This window comes from Syngnathoides biaculeatus, chromosome 8, assembly GCF_019802595.1.
Source record: "Syngnathoides biaculeatus isolate LvHL_M chromosome 8, ASM1980259v1, whole genome shotgun sequence".
Taxonomy (NCBI): Eukaryota; Metazoa; Chordata; class Actinopteri; order Syngnathiformes; family Syngnathidae; genus Syngnathoides; species Syngnathoides biaculeatus.
Window position 1 is genome coordinate 31,072,112 of NC_084647.1, and position 25,850 is coordinate 31,097,961.

A 25,850-nucleotide genomic window follows, 5' to 3' on the forward strand; every position below is an offset into this window, starting at 1 on the left:
TTACTGTTGATTTTAAGGGTAAGCAGTATGAGTGAGTCAAGGTCTGTCGGCAAGTCTGGCGGAATTATCTGGTCCTTTATGGTGGGGGACAGCCCCTGGACAAAGGCATAGAGGAGCGCCCTATTGTTCCACTGCCTCTTGGCTGGCAGAATACGGAACTCAATTGCGTAGACGGAGACTCTGCCCTGATCCTGCTGTAGTTTGATTAACAAATTAGCCTCCTCCCATTCAGGGGTCGCATATTGGAATATCTGTGCAATGGCTGTCACGAAGAATGCCCACATCCAGCACTTGTCCGTGTCGCATCTCCATTCAGCAGTCTTCCATGCTTCCACCTGTCCCATCAGGTGGGAGATACCAAACGCTATCTTGGCTCTGTCGGAGGGGAAGGCAGCAGCCTGTAGTTCAAAGTGGAGCTCACATAGAGTGATGAAGGGTTTGATATTGCCCGAGTCCCCTGAAAACTGTTCCGGACGGGAGAGTAGTGAGCTGACACCCCTATGAGCGTCAGGAACCGGCGAGGGGGCTGGCTCGTGGGTACGTGATGATCTCGCAGCAGCTGCCGGGTCCAGGCTGGCGTCGGCTCCACTGGGGAAGGACGCGGGAAGGGAACGCTGACCATTACCTCCCGCAACTGGGTATTCTGCTGCTCCAGCTGACGAGCACCCATCTGGAAAATTCCCTCGTGTTTGGCGAGATGCCGACCATGAGACTGGAGGGCGTTGCGCACCGTGTCGGGGTCGGCTTGATCGTGTCATGGCCAGATCATTCTGTCATGACAAGAACACAGGGCTCAACCCAATACGCATGACTCACGAGAGCAGGTTCAGTTCGGGAAGCGTGTATATTCAGTCCAACGTTGGTACACAGGCAGACAATCCAACGAGGCAGCAGTATGAGATCAAATCGAATCGTAAAGGCAGGGTTGTAAGTACACCGATCCGTCAAGGGCCAGACAACACGCGTGGCAATAAACTGTATATATAGACTGTAATCACCATAACGAGACGCAGGTGAGCGCATCCGTTCATCGGAGCAGGTGCGCACCGGGTCGAGGACAGACACACCCATGACAAAGCTACTGCGTTATGCACTTATACTCATGGACAATAAACTTGTGTTATCGTTTGAAGGACAATTCCATAATTCAATGCAATGTTCCAACAAGACATAGTATCATACAAGTATTCAAGGAAGCAGAGTCATCAGAAACACTATACCCTCAAATCCCTTAAGGTCAAGTGTTTAAGTTATTTTCAATTAATATTGGAGGATTTTGAGTGAGCTAATTCTTGAAGCAAGTGTATTCCAAATACTGTAGTACTTCTGGTGTCTCCGTGTTTCTTAAATATCTCACTTGTGTCACATTAAAATCATTTTTTTAGACCACATAGTTTTCCTGAGAGAATTTTAGTAATGAATTAGTGTCATCATGTTGTTTTCAGTCTGCCCAGAACTTGGCTCAGATCAGTGATCTTCAAGCACAGCTGGAGGAGGCACTCAAAGAGAAGCAGGAAGTCCATGAGACGGTAAATGCAGTAAGCGCAATAATTTTCAGAAGGATTACCGGTTAATGAGTCAGTGGAAGGACGTTAAACCAAAGGTTTCCACATGAAGTGTAATTTAATTGTAATGAATCCATTCCAAGACCTTCCCAAAAACACAATAATTTTTGCCATTTTTAATGACTGAATAGTAAAATATAATTTAAAAAATAATGAAAGAGAATTTTTAAAAATCCCGGCACAGAGGACGACCGATTAGCACATCAGCCTCACAGTTCTGAGGTCCCTGGATCAAATCTGGCCCCCGCGTGTGGTGTTTGCGTGTTCTCCCCATGCCTGTGCGGGTATTCTCCAGGTCTTCTGATTTCCTCCGACTTCCCCAAAACATGCATTGTAGGTTAATTGAGGACTGAATTTCCTGTAAGTGTGAATAGTTATTTTTTTATGTGTGCCCTGTCATTGGCTGGCAACCAGTTCAGGTAGAACCCTGCCTCTCGCCCGTAGAAAGGCTCCAGCACCCTCACGACACCAGTGAGAATAAGCAGTTTGTTAAATGAATTAATTAATACAAAAAATTATTTTATGAAGTTTAATTATCTACCCAAAAGTCACACACATTGTTGCGCATTTAAATGTTGTGCCTTTAAATGTCGTAGTCGAGTGATTGCTTCCTCACTTGTAGCTTAATCCCCTAACTTTCCACACTGTGCACAGAACCTGTCTCTTTCTTTGGCAGAAGTAACATTCCCAGGATTCATACTCAATCTGACCAAAAATATTTAAGGGCTTTTTAGGGGGATTCTTAGGGGTTGACACAAAAAATTTAGGGCTGACACAAAAAAAAATTATGGGCCGACACGAAAAATTTAGGGCCATCGTGGGAAATCAAGAGTAAGGAAAAAAGACTCACCCAATGGTGCCATCAACCGTTCTTGGTTCATCAAATGTTCCAGTCCGTCAGTATCTGTGACAGTGATCACCTGTCGCCCCTTGTGGTAGTTCTCATTGATATGACCATTGTCAATGTCTATAGAAAAACAGATTCTAAGTACAATTTCAACTATATACACAAATGTCTTCCACTGATGTCTGTCTCAGCACACCTACTCTAGCTCCTTGAGCCTACCCAGTGCCTCCTCTATTTGTTGCTGCAGAGGTGCCAAAGTGGCTCTCTTGTCCTTTGCTCTGCCTCTGAGTGCATTGGCCTCGGTGATAAACCTCAGATTCCTCTTTTCTTCTGCCTCCTCACTCAGCCTGTCAGCCTTCTCAATAAGCGTTGATATGTCAGTCTCTATTCTGGCTTTTTTGGCTTTGAGGCAGTAGAGATGAAAAGTGTTGCCGAGAATGGACAATTGCATTGATCGCATTGGTCAAGCTACGTACGTAAGCAAGTTTGAGTTTCTGAAGGGCTTCTGGCAGGTGCCGCTCATGGACCGTGCTCAGAAGATTGCGGCATTCGCTACACCTGACGGACTATATCAATACAAAGTGATGCCGTTCGACTTGAAGAATGCCCCAGCAACGTTCCAAAGGCTCGTCAACAACGTTACATCGGGATTGGAAGGGGTCAAAGCCTACATGGATGATGTCATCGTTTACGCCATGGAAGAAAATTCAGGAGTTCTTCGAGAGACTGTTGGCAGGGAAACTGACTGTCCATCTTGTAAAGTGCGAGTTTGGAAAGGCCCAAGTTGAATTCTTGGGGCATGTTGTAGGGCACGGCCGGGTACAACCAGTTAGTGCTTAGGTGGAGGCTACTGCACGCACTGATGCGCTCTTCAAAGTAAAGTTGTGTTTGATGTTTGATACTTCTGTTGTATTTTTCATTTTTTTCGTTTCTGTATTTACTGTTTTAACATGTTTTGAGTGTTACTTAGTTATATCACAACAGAAAGTTTCTCTGCACCTTTCTTTTCCTTAAGGAGGACAGTGTTATGTGTGTGTGTATTTTTATTCTTTGTTCTCTTTATTTTCCTTTTGTGCTTTTAAGTTCTTATAATGCGAGTCTTTGTGACACTGCTTCTTTTCATACTTTTAAGTCCTTACGATGTGACGCGGTTTCTTGTAACGCTCTTGAGTCCATGTGACCTGAACTCTTTGTGTCCTTTGTGACACGGAAGTCTGAAATGTTTCAAGGATTACCTAGGTAAGGATGAGAAAGATGCACAACGAGGTTTCTTCTTACGACCTCACCACTGCTCTGGGAAACTACGCTGCTAGGAACGCTAACTACATAGACGCCTGCCACCTTTCGTTTTTGAACCGGCTGGAACTTTTGCTCACTTGGAAAACCGCTGGGATGAACATTTGCTTGTTTAGGAACACTCATTCAGCATTGGTGACTCTTCGCCATTGTGGCTCAACTACTCTGTTCTTGAACGCGCATTTTGTGTTAGCTATTTTAAGGTGTTTGTATTGTGTTGATGTGTTAGAGATTAAATTGTAAGAAACGCAATACGACTGCCTTGTTGCATTTTGCTGGTTTGAACAAAGGGAACGTTAGTCTAAATTCATACGTAACACACCGCCATATTTTTTTCTTTTGTATCCTGAATTTCTTTTGTAACTAAAGAAAAAAATTTCCAGGGAGACTTTTCATAACCTGAATTTCTCGTTAGTAGAGACTTTCGTAAGTAGAGGTACCATTGTACTAATACTGATTAGACCAGCAGGATGTAAGAGGATCTCCCAACAACAGTACAAGGCAGAAACTAGTCGGGTCACTGTTCAATAATTTCATAGTTTAAGAGGGAAGAAAACTGCTAGAATGCTACTAGTTTTGAATTGCAGTGATTGGTAGCGCCTACCCGATGGAAGGAGGTTGAAGAGCTGGTGGCCAGGATGCGGAGGGTCCAATAGGATCCTGCCCACTCATGTCCTTGTTCGAGTGGCGTGCAAGTCCTCAGGGGTGGGTAGGGTGGTGCCGACGACCCTTTCAGCATTTTTGATTGTCCGTTGCAGTCAGAGATTGTCCTTTTTTGTGGCAGCCCAAAACCAGACTGTGATACACGGTACGGATTTGATGACCCCTGTGTAAAACTGTCAAAGCACCTCTTGTGGCAGTCCATGGTTAAAGGGCCACTGACACGTAAAACATATTTTGTGTGTTGTTAATATAAAAAAAAAATTGCCGGGAAGAACCCATCCGTTTGTTCACAGGACATCAGAATGTTGCTGTATATAGATTTTTGCATCTCCCATCATGAAAACCCTCTCGAGGCATTTGTGTTTGATAAGAAAGAGGAAAGGACGATTTTTGCAGATGGCCACACTGGCAGGTTCATGTGCTTATACAGTACCTGTTTTACCGGCAAGAAATTAGCTGTTTTTTTCTGCGTGTATGCCAAAATGCCGGCTTGTTGTTTTGCTGGATTTTGGCTTGAACACTCGGGATGATGGATTCACTCTTCACATGTTTCCAAAAGACCCAGTTCGTCGTGAAAAATGGATTGCACAGGTGCAAAGGACAAGAGCTTTTTGGGTTCTAAATGACAGGTATGTGTGTATAGAGCTATTTAAAAAAATAATAGTTAGGGGGACAGATTTGTCTCACAGTTTAGACCCTATGTTACGTGATAATTTAGAATAAATCCCCTTGGTCAAACCAACGAAATATAACAAAGCACTTGTACTGCATTTTAGACAAGACAATTAAGACAAAGTTTTAACTGTGCATTATTAGAGGAGTCACTAGCTACACTCCTTATGTAGCACATAGTTGGAGGATATGACCTACGTTTTCCCCTATTCCCCAAATTCCCCAAAGACATGATTCAGGTTGTTCAGAAGGAGGGCTTTAAGGGCTTAAAGGTCCCATATTTTGGCTATTTAGACTTCCATAGACTGACTCTCTAACATCGATTTAATATAAAAGTGTCAGTTTAATTTAAAATATCACTTTGGTTTTGTCATATGAGTGTCCAGAAAAGGCTTCTCTGACAGCTACTTCTGTCGTACCCAGTTTTGTATCCTCTTTGTCCATATTTGACTAAGACCTCCCCCTTAAGATAAGCTTGAGAAATTCAAATGACCTCATTTCAAGCCTCTCGATAGAAAGATGTCGGGAACTCAGAAATATGTGGATGACCTTAATTTGTACTTTACATTTAATGATGCACCATAGAGCCAATATCCCAAATACTAGAAAAAGCTGGCTTGGTAAAATATGGCAGCTTTAAATTAAAAGAGAAAAAAAACTTTCTTGACTCATAGAATCTACAAGAACGCAAACAGATGTGTGCAACAACAGACTAATTATTCAAAGCCATCTCCCACAATAAATGGACTAGAGTGTGAAGCTTTGGACATCGTCCACTTTAGTTTTCAAGTACCTTTAAAATATTTTTACTTGCACTTGTACTAATACTTTTAATTATTTATTTTAGGATTATTTTGTTTACTCATAAAATGTGGGTCACATCAACTGCCCCATGAAATCAAACACCAGTGCACGATGGATGTCTTAAACACTATCTTTAAAAATAGTGTTGTTCTGTTCTGAAGCAGAAATGAAAAAAAGAATACATGTGAATTAAATGTCTTACTATTCATTAACAAACAGGGTTTTCATTTCATTTTGGTCAGTGTTTCTAAATATTTTACAACTACAACCCATAAAAATACTTACTCTCAGACTAGTGCTATTATGACCAATATTAAAATACAGATCTACTAGGCCTATTGTTTATTGATAACATATTGGGAGTTGTATTATAAAAAAAACTGTAACATGCATGCATGGTGCAAACATTAACATGTTGTACTTGATTATGGGAAAATAAGACACTAAAATAATCCACTAACAAATTAATTGCATACAAAAGTTCAATGAAATTGTTCCTAAATAAATATTTAAAAACACTTTTAAAATTTGAATGGAAAAAAAATAAATTGAAGTTAAGTCACACACATTATTTGTTTATTTTTCAAATAAACTTTACTGGATTAGAAAAAAAGAACATTATGCACATTTAATTTAGTTACCCTAATTACTTTCAGAAATTGAAGGGAAAGTTTACATCGTGGGAAGGTTTTTGTCCTTTACACACTTTATTTTAGCCTGCTAAATTTACTGGAGTTTGTGTATATAATACAATATATAGCTATAATCTTGTGGTATTTTGTCAACTAAAATGATACAAAAAAAACTCCATTTATATGATTATGATAAAAATTAAACTACATATTATTCAGACATAGACAATAACTAAATCAAAATTTGATGTGAAAATTAGCACTGATTCCCAAAACCAAGATTCCTCTCTGAAGGATGTGATGCACAGAGTGGATGACTTCTTTACACTGTGTGAAATCACAACTGAGTGTTATGTTTATGTCAGGAAGCATAGTTTGTTAACACAAGCAATTCTTTCAGAAAAAATGAAAATTTGTAAATTCATCAGTGAATCAATGTTCAACCTTAATTGCTCCATTTTTTTCATTTCACTGGAGCAGTGGAAGGTCTGAAGCACATTTGTCATTCAAGTCATTCCTTGCAAGTCAAGGATGTTTGGTCTATCAACTAGAACTGAAGTGTTTAGAGGTCCAAAAATAGTGTCAACAACAACAGCTCTTATTTTTTGAAGATATGAGGTTTTAAAATGTTTTAAAAACTTGTTAATGTTGCCATAGATGCAAGTCCTCCAAAGTCAACTAGACTTCCAGGAGCAGTCCATGGTGGAGAAATCCCTGGTGAGCCGGCAGGAGGCCAAAATCCGTGAACTGGAAGCTAAGCTGGAGTTTGAGAAGACCCAGGTCAAACGCCTGGAGGTGAGAGCCAAAGACAGCTGCTGTACTGCTCCTAGACCTGGTAGATGTAGGTGTCAGAGTGAAAAGGGTCGCGCTTTTCAGATAAGAAAGCATCGTTATAGCAGGACCAGAGAAACTATAAAAGGTAATGGACATATTGTATACTGTAAACATTACCACATGAACGCATCGCTATAAGATTTTATTCCACACCTTGTTGGATTGTGTATACTGTTTCATGATCACATGAACCTGTCGCTATATGATTTTATTCCACACCTTTACCTTTATGTTGAGCTACTTTTTTACATTATTTTATCCCTGACACAACAAAACCCAAGTGAGGTTTAAAGGTCATCAGACTCGCATTTCTAGAGAAATTAAAGTTTGTTCTCTTTTGCCCACTTACAAAATGACCCTTATTTAATTTAGGCTTAGTTTTGTAATTATTTTCTATGCAATGTTCTTGCCCTCAGGCAGACTGTTCAAAAGTGTAGGTTTGTTAGCTAAAGTGATTATTACAGCGCACATCAGATAATAAGCTTTTTTTTCCCATATACTACCCACACTGGCCATATGCTGTGGATATATATCATACGTACCGGTACATTGTGAAATTATGTATCCACACAGAAAGACTTTGTCAATGTTTAGTTACATAATTGTTTCATTTAGCAGCTAGGGACCCAAAAAATATTTTACCCCGATTGTTAAATATGTCATATGTACAGTTGAAACCAGATGTTTACGTGAACTGTACAAAAGCACATTTTATTTTTTTGTCTGACTGTCTACGTTTTCAGGTCAGTAAGGATTACCAAAACTACAGTGCCGGTTTTTTTTGGTATGACACACAAAGGTTTCAAATCATCAAGACAATTTTAATATCATTCAGAGACACCCCAAGGAAATACAAAATGCCCTTTTCAAATGACAATTCAATTTATTAACACACAAAAGAAAACCTTTAAACTTGACTTTGAAAAAGTAATTGTCTTCTGAACCTAATAAGGGCTTGTGCCACCCATGGCAAAAATGACTGAAATCAAGCATCTGTGATAATTATTGATGAGTCGTTCACATCGCTCTGGAGGAATTTTGTCCCACTCTTCTTTGCAGAAATTCTTCAACTCTGCTGTATTGGAGGGTTTTTCGAGCATGAACTGCCCGTGTAAGGTCATACCACAGCATCTCAATTGGATTTGAATACGCACTTTCACTTGACCCCTCCAAAACCTTAATTTTGAATGTTTTTTTTTTTTTTTTTTTTTTTGGGGGGGGGGCATTCAGAGATAGACTTGCTGGTGTGTTTCGGATTGTTATCCTGCTGAATGATCCAAGAATGCTTGCGTTTGAGGGCACGAACTGATGGCCAAATGTTCTCCTTCAGTATTTTTTTGGTACACAACAGAATTTATTGTACCATCAATCACAGCAAATTTTCATGGTCCTGGGTCAGCAAAACTGCACCAAACCATGGCACACTTTGACTTGGCCACTCCAAAACTTTAATTTTGGATGTTTTTTTGGAAGGACCATTCAGAAATGGACTTGCTGGTGTCTTTCGGATTGTTATCCTGCTGAATGATCCAAGAACGCTTGCGTTTGAGGGCACGAACTGATGGCCAGATATTCTCCTTCAGTATTTTATGGTACACAACAGAATTCCTTGTTCCATCAATCACAGCAAATTGTCATGGTCCTGGGGCAGCAAAACAGCACCAGACCATCACACTGCCACCACCATGCTTCACTGTTGGCATAACTTACTTTTTATCAAATTCTCTGCCATTTTTACGCCAGATGTAAAAGGCTGCACACCGTCCAAACAGTTTAGTTTTTGACTTGTCAGTCCACAGAATATTTCTCCAAAAGTTTCGAGGATCATCAAGATGTTTTTTGGAAAATGTGATATAAGCCCTTGTATTCTTTGCTGACTGCAGGGGTTTTCACCTGGAAACCCTCCCACGAATGCCATTTTTAGCCAGTGTCTTTTTTATGGTAGAGTCATGAACATTGACCTTAACTGAGGCCAGCGAAGCCTCCAGGTCTCTAGATGTTGTTCGAAGTTCTTTTGTGACCTCCTGGATGAGTTGTCCTCTCACTCTTGGAGTAATTTTAGTCGGTCGTCCACTCCTGGGAAGGTTTGTCACGCTCCCCATTTTTCTCCATTTGTGGATCATGGCTCTGACAGTGGTTTGCTGTAATATTTAATTTGTAATACGCTGATTACGTATAGTTATGACTTTTGTGCGAGTTTAGGATATATATTTGACAGTGTTGTATAATCTAATCTGAAATCCTTTTACAGAGCTTTGCTGATTATGTATAGTTATTACTTTTGTGCGAGTTTAGGATATATGTTTGACAGTGTTGTAGAATCTAATCTGAAATCCTTCTACAGAGCCTTGCAGCACGTCTCAAGGAAAATTTTGAAAAACTGACAGAGGAGCGCGACCAATGTAGCAGCAATGAGATCCGGGAGAAAGAACACAGCAAACGATTCCAGAGACAGATTCGCGACATGAAAGAAGAGATGGCGGAACTTGTGAAAAAGGAAGGAGAAGCAAGCCGGAAAAAGCATGAGCTGGTAAGGACACAATTGATGATAATGAGATACCTTCTGATCAGATGTGTAAAAAGTGATGTAGACTTATGATACTGTTCAACTACAAATCCAAGTAATCAGATACTTTTGAAAGATTCATTTAGTGCCTTATATCATTAACAGGAAATGGACATTGAGAGCTTGGAGGCTGCAAATCAGAGCCTACAGGCAGACCTCAAACTTGCCTTCAAAAGGATTGGTGACCTCCAGGCTGCCATTGAGGATGAGATGGAGAGTGATGACAATGAAGAGCTTATCAATAGGTAAAAGTTGAGCCTGGGGTACATAACACAGTTATTTGCAAAAAAAAGGGGGCGGGGGGTAGAAAGCGAGCAGAGTAAAGTGTTTTTTAAATGACAGAAATATTGCCAATCAATCATTCATTATCCATAGTTACTTGCTAGTTGATATTCCTTAGACACCAACCAATAAGTAAAAGGTCATAGTTTTGTATGAGTTGCCAGAGCTTATTGATCTGAAAGGCACCAGTCATCATTGATTGACATTTGGAATTATTCACTCCTTGTTTTGTTGTTTATTGTTTTTCTTGTTTTTACCAGCAAGTTGTCTGCTCTGACTCAGAATGCTGAGAAGGAATAGATTACAATAATCTAGTTCCCATTTTATTATTACAAAAATGCACATTTTAGTTTAATGGAATAGATATGTCTTTTTCACCTGTCATAATTTTTGAGTGGACAATAAAAGAAGACATTTGTGATGTCATCAATCAAGACAGTTTTCAAACCCTGCAGAATTCAGTTTTCTTCATCAAGTGGTCACAAAATGTAATCACTGATTAAGAATTATGCTGATTGCTGAATTCTGTTTTCATAATTTAACAGTTTTTCCTCCATAATATGCCAGGACTGTTATTCCTCCCATTCTATAATGAATAAGTGGCCTGCTAATTTCTTTATTAGCACATTGTCTATTCTTTATTTTCCCTGACATGTACATATAGTTATTATACAAACCATGTTCCAATTCTACATGAATATAGTGAAGCCGTTTGCATTGTACTTAGTCGCCTGCAAAAGTTTTGGAACAACAAGGCCGGTTCCATTGTTTTTGCTGTATGCTGAAGACATTTGGGTTTCTGATAAAAAAAGATGAATATGAAATAAAAGTTAATAATTACAGTTTTTATTTCATGTTATTTACTGTTTATATAGATGTTGAACAACTCAGGTGAGACTCTTTTGTTTGAACCCACCCACTTTCCAAGTGAGCAAAGGTATTGGGACATGTGACTGATAGATTTTTCTAGTTGCCCACGTGTTGGCTTTTAGATTGATTGCTTAAACATTAGATTAGTGATGCCCAACCAGTCAGAGATGAAGAGCCACATGTTTTACTGTGTAACAGCAAAGAACCACATCATACACATCGAAGAGCCAAATACCTATATCATACAGATGAACATCATTCTTTCCTCACATACATAGCTTTGCTCAGCTAGTTTTATTGTAAATGTCTCACACCAACATGATAGCAAGAAAAATCGACTCCTACAGAGTACCAAGACCACATACCAGTGATTTAAAAAAATGAAATTGTGTGCGCTCTCATACAGACAAACTACCAGTTCAACCAATATTTGTCTTGTATGACACAATTCTTAATCCTCATCGAATGCAACACTAAAATACTCACGTTTGGAGGTCTGAGTGCAACTACGACTCAGGAGCCATGCTAATATCTTATAGTGTATGTTCACCAGTGTGGCGGGAAAGTTGAAGTTCTGATACCATTTATTTAAGAATTTTATTGTCAGGACAGAACATTTCAGCAACATGACTGCAGAATTTTTTGATAAATTACCCTTCATTGTATGGCCTTCTGGCCCTCGCAATGTTCCAAGCAAGTTGATATGATGCGTTAGTCTTTTTTTTTTTTTTTATCAACTACATCCGCTTTTCTGTGTGATTTTTCAAAGTAACTAATTTGTGACTTCGAACTTTAGTCCCTTTTAGAAATTCCAAGTCAATGTTGGCTTGGAGTGAGATGATGTGAAGATTTGAAGCTGTGAAATGCAATAGACGTCTGACACAAAGGGCAGAGTGGCTTACTATCACGCTCAACAAAAAAATATGAGCTTTTCAGCGCCGGTACAAATGTTCTGTTCTTATCCACATATTTTTGTTTAACTCTGCATTTTTCCCTGGCATTTTGAGAGCGAAAGTTACAAATTATTTTATCCTAAAATTACCATCCAACTAGGAAACTTTGAGCTATTTTCATTCTGTGCGAAAGCCATTTTTGCAAAAATACCGTGCTAACTTTTCTTGCTGCAGTCACGTGACCATAGTAGGGAGACACAGGGGAAGACATATTCCCCGTGCCGAAGTCGCATTGCTCGGTGTTAAATCTTCCTTTCTCTCATTGCACAGCTGAGCTGGGCGTGAATAGTAAAACTACTCTTCTGCGGTCTCCATCGTGCTTTTTTTTTCTTCTCCCCCTCCCGCTGCACAATCCCATCTCACTCGCACAGCGACGCACAACGCGTACACACACTGAGCTTGCTGTCACAATACCTGTATCAACCGTAATAAACTCATGGAAAACGTGCACGCAAATACCGTAATAAACGCAAGCAACGGTCGTTTGCAACTACCGCGATGAACTCAAGCAAAGCGCACGCTTACACACATAAACAAAACTCCGATATGCTTTTGTGCCTTCACCAGAACCACATGAAAGGAGACAAAGAGCTGTGGGTTGGCCACCCCTGCGATAGTGCCTGTGTTTTGCTTTGGGTTACACCGGTGAAAACTGCATTTACTGTTAAACAAACATGAAGAACAGAGAGCTGTCGATGGGAGAAAAGCAAACCAATGTGAAACTGAAAGAGGAGCAGTAAAGTGATCATGGCTGTTGCAGAAACATTAGACATAGATAATACAACAATTGGAATGTCCTGAAAATGTAAGAAACTAATGTACTGAGTAACAGAAGTCAAACAAGTCAGCCAAGGGTATCAACAGCAGTTGATGACAGAAACATTCCGTCAAAAACAGTCACTGACATCACTGGCAACCTCCACAGGGCAAGGGTGAAGGAATCCCTAGCAACTAGTTGAAGAAGACTTTGAGAGAATATACAGGCCATAGCAAAAGATGCAATTATTCATCAAGAAAAAGAATCAGAAGGTTTTATTTTGTTTTTTTGCAGAGGCATATAAAGCCACAAAAATTTTCCAAAAATGTTGTATGGACTGATGAGAGCAACATTAACCTCTACCAAAGTGATGGAAAGGCCGAGTATCGAGAAAAAAAGGATCTACTTATGATCCAAAACACATTAATTTTCATCACTCATCATTTCTTATTCATCATTATTTCATCCGAAATCCAAGTCTTCAGTATAAAGCAAAAACCAAAGAAATAAACCTTGTACAATACTTCTTGGAGTAGACTCTATAGATGATATTTTTTACCAATGTGAACATTAGTCGCGTTCCATTTCCTCCGTGTAGTTAGTAAAAATATCTAACAAAGAGTACTTCTGTAATGCCTGCAAATTGAGTAAAAAATAACATTTTATTAACCCTCCAAGGTATTGCTTCACTTTACAAAACAGATCATGTGATATGCTGAGTCTATACCCCTTAAAGCTCTCTGTGTTCAGTTGAGGTAACTTGTCGTTAAGAAAAAAATGGCGTCATCAAAGAACCACCAAATGGAACTTTAAGCATCATTCACACTGTATATTTTTATTTTGACTTTTTCTGTTTTGTTGCTCTGTCTTCTTTTTGTCCACCCTTCATCATAAACAGTTTACAAGACATGGTGACAAAGTATCAGAAAAGAAAGAACAGAGCGTGAGGAACTCGATCTTATAATTTGTATTACACCACTGGAAATGATGCAGCATTCAAGAGTCTTTATACACAGAGAAGCTGTGCTTGAAGGATACCTTTTTCAAACAAAACTATACGGTACATCAGTTGTAATGTTCCTCAATTGCAAATCATTTTGTTTCTGAGCTGTTCGAGTTGTAATAATCCAGACATTTCTATTTCAAATGTTTATTCTGTGCTTGTAAGTCACATTTCCACCATGGAGTATAGTTCAGTTTAGGTTGATACTGTATGAACTGTAGATGGAGGCTGTAGAAAGGAGACATTCTGAATAAGAACAGGTATGAACAGACAAACAATGCTCTATCTAGCCTTGTGATTGCCCTGAGATTGACTGGTCACCAGTTGAGGGTATACTCCACCTTTCGCTCGAAGTCCACTGGGATGAGCTCCACCTCAACCTAAGGCCAGGGGAGGCCTCTCCTGGGGACAAAGGTTTGGCAAAAAAAAGTAATCACATGATAACAAGGGCATACAAAAACCGAGGTCTATGAAATGACAATGAGGTGATTATAGATTTACTGTATATGGTCACACATTTATAATAGCCCTCAGCGAAAATGACCTTACCACCCCCAGAAATGGTGGGAAATAATTTGATTTGCAGTTGTCATTTAATAGAAAATGAAAATTATATCTTGCTGCTACGTATTATTGATACAAAATGCCAAAAAACAAAAAAAAAAACAACTACTCGAAATAAGCCACAAAGGAAGGAGATTTGCATAATGCAGTTTAAAAGCCAGTGATTGCACTGAGTGCTGACCATTGGGAAACAGGGGAGGTGTATCAGCACAGTATGATGAAACTAGTTTACTGTTCAAACCTTACTGTGATGAAATGAACCGAACTGTACTGCTTGGTGGAAAAACAATGTCACGATGTAGACACCAGAGATGTACAGCAACCAATTGAAGCAAAAGGAGAAGCATATTACATTAAGGGACAAAATAATACAAAAGAGGGTTTCCTTTGATGGATAAGGCTTCGGCATAATGCATCATCTACAGTGCTCAGAGATTTCCATAACCCCGGTTTACACCATTGCTGATTGCATGCCCTAATATGCTGAGATGCATGAATGAAAATTGTATTCCCAGCATGAAGCACACTCCCTCCTCAGATAATTCATTCATTTTCTGTTCCACTTAAAGTCACTTGGTTAGCGGTTGTGGTGGAGCTTACACATCGCCAGCCAATCACAGTACACATAAAGAAACAACTATTCATATTCACATTCACACCAACGGGCAACTTAGAGTCTTCAATCAATCTACCATACATGTTTTTGGGACATGGGAGGAAACCGGAGTACCTGGAAAAATCCCATGCAGGCACCGGAATAACATGCAACCCCCACACAGGCTAAATTGGATGTGAACCTTGGTCCTCAAAACTGTCTCTCCAGCGTGTCCTGGGTTTTCCCTTGGGTCTCTTTCCGGTGGGATGTGCCCGGAACACCCCACCAGGGAAGTGTCCGGGAGGCATCCAGATCAGATGCCCAAGCCACCTCGTCTGGCTCCTCTCAATGTGGAGAGCAGCAGCTCAACACTGAGCCCCTCCCAGATGACTGAGCTTCTCAGCCTATCTCTAAGGGAGAGCCCGGACACTGTGCGGAGGAAACTCATTTTGGCCACTTGTATGCAGGATCTTGTTCTTTCGGTCACAACCCATGGCTCATGACCATAAGTGGGGGTAGGAACGTAGCTTGTTTGGTAAATTGAGAGCTTCGCCTCCCTCTTTACCACAATGAACCAATACAAAGTCTGCATCACTGCTGATGCTGCACCAATCCGCCTGCGGATCACCCGCTCCATTCTTCCCTCACTCGTGATCAAGACCCCAAGATATGTGAACTCCTCCACTTGGGGCAGGATCTCATCCCCAACCCGGGGAGGGCATGATGCCCTTTTCTGACTGAGGACCATGGTCTCAGATTTGGAGGTGCTGATTCTCATCCCAGCCGCTTCACACTAGGCTGCGGGCCACTCCAGTGAGCTTTGGAGATCACAGCTTGATGAGGCCAACAGGACCACATCACACCTGGACCACAGCTGTTTGCCATTTGTGACCCGACCAGGGCTGTGAAACCCCAATTAACTTAGCTCCTAGGATCATCGGGACACACAAACCACTCCACTATGATAAGGTGACTGCTCGAGGAGAAGGTTCTTGCCTCCAGCATCTGTCTCCAAGACTTTGAATGTGTTGCAGTTGCTTTTTGTACATATCCTTTATGTCAAATGACCCTTGTGGAACTGACATAAACCCTGCATTTTACGTTAGAAGATCAGAGGATGTGAACACAGTGGGTGACTCTGGATTAGTCGTCAGAAGATCCATTGGTTGAGTATTGACAATTGCCATAATTTCTCTCATAAGAGTTGCAAGAACTTCATCTGTGAGACATGTAGGACCTGACTGAAATAACATTGCATCTAGAACGGGGCAGCGTCTCTTGTCTATCATGCTTTCTCAAGAGCCATTCATGCATTATGAGTGCGGAGTGTTCAATGTCCATGTGCAGCCTTCATTGATGTGGTACTAATTTTGAATCTCAGAATCGTCTGTGTTAAACTTTAACTCTACTTGTGCCTTGATAAAATTGGTGCCGCGATCTGACATGAAAACTTGGAAGGCACTCAAATGGCGAAAAACCTTCTGAGTGCATTATTGAAGCATGAGGGGGAGATTTACTCAATAACTTCATTGTGAACTGCACAAGTTCCCAAGTCACTGAATTGAACAAACCGTTTGTTTTCTGCTGCGCCACCCCAGAGCTTACAAGTGACTACACTGCAGGACTCCAAAACATCTGAACCAAATCGAGTGAACGGAGGCTTGTGACATTCTACCTCCCACCCTTAATATTCCATCTGAGTCAAGAGATGGGTTCAAAGTTCACAAGGGGGTATTTTTGAGATATGATCTCTTATCAGCAATTTTTTTAAATGACCTTTCTTGAAGAGTATTATGGAACAGTTGAGACAACAACCAGTTTCACTTGTGTTTCAGGGCTTTTAGTGTTTTCTTCTGGAGCTCTGGACTTGTTTTTTGCTCCTGTTATGAGTTGTGACATACCTCGCATGAGATTTTTCCACAATGAGATAATCATTGTGGGTTGATAGGTGCTATCCTGACTTTTGACGAACCTATTGACTTTTGGTCTTATCTCTGGCTCATGATCTAGTTCAACTGCAACTGGGCATTTTGATGGTTCATGTGTCAAGAATGTTGGTCCTGTCAACCGATATGTTTGTGGCAAAAGACTAGCTATTATTGTACTAGTAGCATTGTCTGCTGGGCTGTTTTCTGCAGAGACATGACTCCACTTCTCTCCAGTCAGATTCTTCAGTAATCCACTGCTGTTGTGACCTCCCTTTTAGATATCTTTGGTCTTTACTCAGAATGAATTCCAGAGAGAATTGTTGGAGGAGTTCACATATGTCCTCATTGTTGAGCTAAGTGGCTGTTTTTTTAGCACACCTCTGACCTTTTGATCAGCCGTTTGAGACCTCGGTAGAGTAGTTTTATTTCGTGCTGTCCATTCACATCCACATACACTGCAAGACGGTGGATCTTTGTTTATAAATACAACACCCTCTTCAGTAGTCCATTATAGTCCTCAGTTGAAAACGGAGCCATCTTGATGGATAAGTTTGTTTCTAACACTAGGCTTATGTTAATTAGCGTGAAGCTCTCACATAATGATGAAGTGGGTTTCGGAAAATACTTGAATATGGCAACAACCTTGGCTAGTTGGCTCATTCGTCAGCGGAGGCTTCCCGGGTCCCGTCACGTGATTAAAAAAAGTGTTAAGTTCAAAGAGCACAAGAAACGGTCCAAAAAATTGCTCAAAGTTACACAAACATTCCTATTTAGGTGGATAAATGCTATATTTGGCGATCAATTTTAGAAAATGGGCTAAGGACCTGTGAGCTGACCAAAACTTCCCATGTTCCCCCGACCGTGGCACAATCCAAGAAACGTGGTGAAGTTGAACTAGTACAAGAAAAAGTCCAAAAAGCGCCCAAGGATACACAAACACTCATATGTCAGAAGATCAATGCTATAATTAGCGTAGGCAGCTAGGTGAGGTGAGGAAAAACACTAAGAGTTAGCTTTCAGACTCACGCAGTATCTTGAGACTGAAATGCCATCTAAGAAAATTAAGGAAATGTATGTAAAACTTTTGACCTTTAAAAAATAATGTAAAATTATCTAAGAAATTCTCTCTCTCTCATTATTGTGGCAATTAACAGAATTAAATAATTTTGGTGATTCTGACTGGCAGGAGAAGTTTAGTCTGATTTGACTTCAAACAGTAAGACAAAAAATAAAATGTAATTTTTTTTATATAAACTTCTGGCTTCAACTGTAATTGCTTCTATTTTGCTGTTTTAAATATATAAATGAGTTCCTAGACCGCTCATAGTCGTGTTTTAAATGCAGTAGTGTGAAGTACTTGGTATCTCTCGATGTGTTTGCCTGGGGGGGGCTGTAAATTGAAATACTATTTGTGGAAAAAGAAAATCTTATTTTATTTCTCCTGCAACTGGATTTGGCTGTATCCCCACCGGCTTACCTCATGGTGGTGTTCAAAGATGCACACACTCACTTAGGCTCTGACTTCTGTTGCTTAACAAGACAAGAGTCAGCCAGCAGTGTACTGTGTCGCAAGGGTGGTAGCAGATCTCGCTGCTGTGGACCTCCCGGCAGTGGACTTCGCCACCGAGTTCGACACCACAGCTCATCACCAGGCCACAAGATAAGCTCAGCGAGAACAGAGTTTGTCCAGCCTACTCCTTGTCTACCAAGTGCGGCTCAGTGTCCGAACGTAAAGATTGGTGTTTGGAGGCCTTACACCCCTCAGCCCCAACCAACGAAAACGCATACACTGACTCAGGGCCGGACCTCAGCTCCTTAGCAAAACTGAGTCGGCAGAACTCACCATGATCTCACCATGAACCTGTGGCAAGGTCTATTGCCACAGCCACGCTTGATTGCTTATTTTGCTTTTCAATGTATTTTAATCCTCTCAAGCCTTGAAACCTCATGTAATGCTGCAAAATGGTGGCACTGTAAATGAAAAATTAAACACCTACAGAGGTCTGTCAATCAATCAGTGTTCTTCAGCATGCTTCCTTCCAAAGAGTTCCTCGTCGCTCTTGGAAGACGATATCTGGGAGGAGAAAGGAAATATTGAGGGAATCTTCTGTACTTGGTAGTGTTTTTTGGATGGTACACGAGCAGATCAAGCTGAAAAGGGTAGCTAGGGAATATCCTGCAAATGTTCCTGCGGCGGAAAAGCCCCGAGTGACTCAAAACTGAAAAGCTGGAGTGAAGTGTTTATGCCCATGTAACATCTCCTAGGCTTGTGTGTGAACGGCATCTTCTTTTGCTGAATGCAAGTTTATTTTATCCTGCAGAAATAACAATGCTTTGAATGCTAAACTGACACTGGGAAACCAGGCTTTTGTCAGTGACTGTTCAAGTAGGTCTTAAACGGTTTTCTACCCCTTTTGACTCTCCTGCACGCAGTAACAATCTTTGAACTCATTCTCCAACTCTCTTTGCAACTCTTTTCTTTGCCCTTCCTGACTTGTTCCTGTCTCTGACTCCCCACTAGTCGAGGGGATTCACACACTAACTCTGACGTGGAGGGTCGTGTGGATGGGGTGAAATCCTGGTGGTCCAATAGCACCAAAGGATCTATTAAGAATTTTTCAGATGACGGCATCTTTAAGAGCTCGAGGTCAGTACCAAGCATGTGGCATAACTGTCTGTTATATAGATCTTTCACAGCCGCACACTTTCAATCCCGGTCCGCCTGTGTGGAGTTTGCATTTTGTCTTCGTGCCTGCGTGGGTTTACTTTGGTCACTCCGGTTTCATCCCACATCCCAAAAACATGCAACATTAATTGGACACTAAATTGCCCCTAGGTGTGATTGTGAGTGTGGCTGTTTGTCTCCATGTGCCCTGCGATTGGCTGGCAACCAGTTCAGGATGTACCCCGCTTCCTGTCCATTGACAGCTGGGATAGGCTCCAGCACTCCCCGTGAACCTTGTGAGGATAAGTGGCAAAGAAGATGGATGGATGGATATATATATATATATATATATATATATATATATATATACACACACACATACAGTGAGGAAAATAAGTATTTGAAGACCTTGCGATTCTGCAAGCTCTACTGCTTTGAAATGATAGAGGGGTCTGAAATTTTCATTGTAGGTACATATCCACTGTGAGAGACATCTGTACAAAAAAAAAAAAAAATCTAGAATTCACAATGTATGTTTTTTTTTTTAAATAATTCACTTGTATTTAATTGTACTGCTGCAAACAATTATTTGAACACCTGCCAATCAGCAAAACTTCTGGATCTCACCTCGTGGTGTATTAATGATCCTAAGAAAGGTGAGGAATCACCCCAGAACTACATGCAAGGAGCTGGTCAATGTTTCCAAGGTTACTCTCGGTAATACACTAAGACCTCATGGTTTAAAATCATGCATAACAGGGAAGCTTCCCCTGCTTAAATCATGCACACATCCAGGCCTGTCGTAGGTTTGTCCCTGATCATTTGGATAATCCAGATGATTCTTGGGAGAAAGTTATGTGCTCATATAAAACTACAAAGTTTTGGCCTTAATTCCACTCCGTGTGTAAGGATTGAACCATCATGTTTTTTTGGGTGTTTTTCTGCACATGGAACAGAACGACTGCATTGTATTTGTTAGAGGATGACTGGGGCCATGTATTGCAAGATTTTGGGGAACAACCTCCTTCCCTCAGTTAGAGTGTTAAAGATGGGTCGTGTCTGAGTTTTCCAACATGACTGTGACCGAAGCACATAGCCAGGATAATCAAGGAGTGGCTCAGAAGAATCATATCAAGGTTCTGGAGTGCCCTAGTCAGTCTCCAGAACCAAAACTAATAGAACATCGTTGGAGGGAGCTCAAACTCCATATTTCTCAGCAACAGCCCAGAAACCTGGGTGATCTCGAGAAGATCTGTGTGGAGGGATGGGCCAATATCCCTGCTGCACTGTGTGCAAATCTGGTGAAAAATTACACGAAATGTTTGACCTTAGTTATTGCAAACAAACGTTAACAAATGTTCACATAGATTTTCACAGGTGTTGATATCTGTAGCAGTAACATACAAATGTTTTTTTTAAATCATACATTGTGATTTCCATATTTTTTTAAAGATATTTCTCACAGTGGACATGCACCTAAAATGAATATTTCAGCCCCCCTCCATGATTTCAAAGTGGGAGAACTTGCAAAATCGCAGCGTGTTCAAATATTTACTTTCCTCACTACATACAGCGCCAGCAGAGTCAGATCTGTTTACAGTATGTTATTTATATACCAGGCACGCAGCTTGTCAAAAATGCTAAATTGGCCATTGCAATTTTCTTTCGTACTTAATGGACATAATAGGTTACAGCACTAAACTGCTGCCCAGCCAAACCACCATCAAGTACATGATCAAACTGTTAAAAATAGCAGCATAAAAATCATTCAAACACAATGGACCTCATTTCTTAATAAATGGACAATAAGTGCAGAGGTGCAAAATCACCATCAGATTCATGAGACTAGCATACAGGCTAATTTTCTTTGCAACATTAATAAGGTATGTTAATGAATTATATTTTACAGACTCATGTGTGGCAATGTGCCTAAAGTGCTCTCCTACACCAACATAAAACGTCTGTCTGACGCATCTCACCCAACCCATGGTTGTTGTAGTCATAAGAAAAGATTGGTGAAAAACTTGTTAAATTTCTAAAGCTTTAGTTTATTCAGTGAAACCTTGATAAGCTAGACCCCAATATAATGGATCTCAGATAGAACACACCATTGAAACCGAGCAATGTGTCCAAAAATAGTTTCCATTTGTCAGTTAAAATGTTGTTGACATAGCATCTCATAATTGGCTGCATTTTACTGGCACTTTGGCGCAACGCAAACATAGAATGGGACTTGTATGTTTCTGAGTCACGGATACACAATATTACTAGATACAGTTCCAAAAGCCATGCCTCCTGTGCCTACATGGTGGCTGTGTTGAATGTAGCGCATGCATAGAACGCTGCACAATGAGAGACTGGCATGTTGGTAGTGAGGAATACAAACACAGGTCTATAGTCTGGAACATGCTATTTTTGCTACAGTAACCGTTTATCAAGCTGAACCTTTCGCAACAGATTTAGAACTAAGAAGGGCGCGGCTCATGAAAGCGACTTGCCTATGATGAGTACTTTATGTCATTGTCACCATGGCCCAAGCACACCAACGTTGAAGGATAAAATGTAAAACTACCAAACAATTTCAATACAGTGGTACCTCTACTTAATTAATTCCAGAAGTCATCTCATTATGTGAATTTTTCGTAACCAGAAGCGTTTTTTGCATCTGCGAGCAATAGTATGGTTCCATGCCTACAAAGAGTACCACAGATGTATTATTTGCCTTGAGGATGCAAGTGGAAAAGTACACTGAAGGTCAAAAGGAGCTGCATTGTGTCTTTGTGGATCGAGAGAAAGCCTATGACTGAGTACTAAGATCGGTACTGTGGTACTGCATGCGTAAGTCTGGTGTTGCAGACAAATATGTTAGAATAGTACAGGACATATATGATGGCAGGAGAACAATGATCAGCTCTGAGCCCCTTCCTGTTTGCTGGATAGGCTGACAGATGAGGTTAGACTGGAATCCCCTTGGACCATGATGTTCACAGATGACATTGTGATCTGGAGTGAAAGCACGGAGCAGGTGAAGGAACAATTAGAAAGATTGAGGCATGTACTGGAAAGGAGAGGAATGAAGATTAGCCAAAGTAAAACAGAATATATGTGCGTGAATGGGAGGGGTGGAGGGGGAAGAGTGAGGCTCCAGGGAGGAAGAGATAGTGAGGATCGACAATTTCAAATAATTGCGGTCAACAATCCAGAGCGATGGTGAGTCTGGTAAGGACACAAACGGGTCCAAACAGGTTAGGATGGCTGGCGGAAGGTGCCTGGTATTCTATGTGACAGAAGAGTATCTGCCAGGATGAAGGGCAAAATTTATAAAATAGCGGTGAGGCCGGCCATAAAGTAGCAGAAATGAAGATACTGAGGATTGAGGATCTCGCTTGGTGTGAACAGGTTGGATACGATTAGAAATTAGCTCATTACAGGGACAGACAAAGTTGGATGTTTTGTAGACAAGGTGAGAGCGAGCAGACTTCCATGGTTTGGACATGTTCAGAGCTGAGAGAGTGAGTATATTCGTAGAAGGGTGCTGAGGATGGAGCTGCCAGGCAAAAGAGCGAGAGGAAAACCAAAGAGAAGGTTGATGGATGTTGTGAGGGAAGACATGAGGGGAGTTGGTGTTCGAGAGGAAGATGCAGAAGATGGGCTTATAATGGAAAAGGGTGATGCTGTGGCGAGCCCTAACGAGACAAGCCATAAAAAAAGAAGCGTTTTTTACATCTAAATAGCCTAATCTATTCCAAGCCCCCCATCCCCAAAAATAAGCATTCAAACTACATAATGTCCATCTATCCATTTTCTTCACCGCTTATCCTCACAAGGGTCGCGGGGAGTGCTGGAGCCTATCCCAGCTGTCAGTGGGCAGGAGGCAGGTTTCATACTGAGCTCCTTGCCAGCCAATCGCAGGGCACATAGAGACAAAAAGCCGCACTCACAATCACACCTAGGGGCAATTTTAGAGTATCCAATTAATGTTGTATGTTTTTGGGATGTGGGAGGAAACCAGAGTGCCCGGAAGAAACCCACGCAGGCACAGGGAGAACATGCAAACTCCACACAGGCGGGGCCGGTATTGAACTCAGAACTGTGAGGCATTACCAGCTGATCCACCATGTCGCCACTAGATAATCCATAACAATACATAACATAATAAATGATGTTCATTTACCTTTGCCTTTGGGCAACTATGCGAAGAGAAGGATGAGTGATAAGCAAAAGGTATTGTGGGGGACAGAGTAGGCAAACTTTGACAGCCAACAGAAAACATATGTACAAACGTATGTACGCACCCAACTTAATTCCACTGAAGTTTCTTTGGGCCTGTAGTGAATCAAGATTAATAAGCTTGCAAAAAACACAAATGAAAAACTCACAAAAAAGTTGTACTTTACCAATGTATGCTAGCATGTGACAGCCCTAGCGCGATTCAGTGACATTTGAGTGTCCAAGGGAAATGAAAAGCATCATTGGTAAAGATTGAAATTCTTCCTAGCCAATGGGATGCCAGGAAGATGCTGTGGCGCGAGCCAATGGTAGAGCAAGTCTATCGCAGCACACAAACAAATTTGGGATGGAATTTGGGAGCTGCGAATCCGACGCCTATTTTTTTTCCTTTCATATCCTTAATTTTCCTTCGTAACTTCTTAGACAGCTATCTTGTACGAAACCCCCTCCGTCTCTATTAGTCCTTTTTAACATGTTTCCCCTGTATTCAAAATGTTGATGTCAAATGGAAGCTTCCTAAACACTTAAACAACATATAATAGTTGTCAATCACTTTTCAGGAAAAAAAAAAAAAAAACAACTGAAGAGATGAGAATGAGCAAACACCGCATACGGTTTTCAAATATATCGTTAGGAATAAGGAGCAAAGAGGCATTTGTAATTGTAAGATTCATTAAATTAGCATCAAAAGGGATAAAAAATTAGCTATAGGACGATCAGAGAATGTCACATTTCAACCCACCAGCAGCACTGAATAAACCTATATATATATATATATATATATATATATATATTATATATATATATATATATGGTCACATTTTGCATATATCCTACTTTACAAGCATTTGAGAAAACAAGGGTAAGCCCGAGAAGAGGTGTTCATTACATTATTTAGGACAATAAATTCATGAGCAGGTTCATGGTTTGATTTATTATCACCAAAGTTCTGATTGTTTTTTATGAATGACTATTTTTCCAATACATGCATCTTGAGTGAAAGATGTATGTTTGAACTTTATTTTCGATCAATGCATTTTCGATGGCTCATCCTGCATTGTGTATGCCTACCCGTAGTCTGAATTATAAATTTGTTTGCAGAGTACAAACATAAACAAGTATGAACATACATAAATAGCTAAACTATTTAGCTAAGCTATTTATGTATGCTACTAAACCTACTGTCTTCTTCTTCTTCTTCTTTTCCTTTCGGCTTGTCCCGTTAGGGGTCACCACAGCGTGTCATCTTTTGCCATCTTAGCCTATCTCCTGCATCTTCCTCTCCAACCCCAACTGCCCTCATGTCTTCCCTCACCACATCCATAAACCTTCTCTTTGGTCTTCCTCTCGCTCTTTTGCCTGGGAGCTCCATCCTCAGCATCCTTCTACCAATATACTCACTCTCTCGCCTCTGAACAAGTCCAAACCATCGAAGTCTGCTCTCTCGAATCTTGTCTCCAAAACATCCAACTTTGGCTGTCCCTCTAATGAGCTCATTTCAAATTCTATCCAACCTGGTCACTCCGAGCGAGAACCTCAACATCTTCATTTCTGCCACCTCCAGTTCTGCTTCCTGTTGTTTCTTCAGTGCCACCGTCTCTAATCCGTACATCATGGCCGGCCTCACCAATGTTTTGTAAACTTTGCCCTTCATCCTAGCAGAGACTCTTCTGTCACATAACACACCAGACACCTTTCGCCAGCTGTTCCAACCTACTTGAACCCGTTTCTTCACTTCCTTACCACACTCACCATTGCTCTGGATTGTTGACCCCAAATATTTGAAGTCGTCCACCCTCGCAATCTCATCTCCCTGGAGCCTCACTCTTCCCCCTCCACTTTTCTCATTCACGCACATATATTCTATTTTACTTCAGCTAATCTTCATTCATCTCCTTTCCAGTGCATGTCTCCATCTTTCTAATTGTTCCTCTGCATGCTCCCTGCTTTCACTGCAGATCACAATATCATCTGCGAACATCATGGTCCAAGGAGAATCCAGTCTAACCTCGTCTGTCAGCCAATCCATTACTACCACAAACAGGAAGGTGCTCAGCGCGGAACCCTGATGCAGTCCCACCTCCACCTTAAATTCTTCTGACGCACCTACGGCAGATCTCAGCA

General features: G+C 40.9%; 1 protein-coding gene across 7 annotated transcripts in view; it reads left to right on the forward strand.

The window, feature by feature from the left end:
• The window catches only part of myo18ab (myosin XVIIIA b), a 243,461-nt gene that overhangs the window by 207,721 nt on the left and 9,890 nt on the right, over window positions 1-25,850 (forward strand). For 3 of the 7 annotated variants that reach the window (XM_061827956.1, XM_061827959.1, XM_061827958.1), the window contains 6 exons: window positions 1,446-1,538; window positions 7,137-7,274; window positions 9,658-9,843; window positions 9,985-10,124; window positions 13,640-13,684; window positions 19,353-19,478. In XM_061827956.1, coding sequence (XP_061683940.1) covers window positions 1,446-1,538; window positions 7,137-7,274; window positions 9,658-9,843; window positions 9,985-10,124; window positions 13,640-13,684; window positions 19,353-19,478 — 728 coding nt within the window. The remainder of the gene's footprint in view (window positions 1-1,445; window positions 1,539-7,136; window positions 7,275-9,657; window positions 9,844-9,984; window positions 10,125-13,639; window positions 13,685-19,352; window positions 19,479-25,850) is intronic. The other 4 variants (XM_061827953.1, XM_061827954.1, XM_061827955.1 and 1 more) reach the window with 4 other exon arrangements.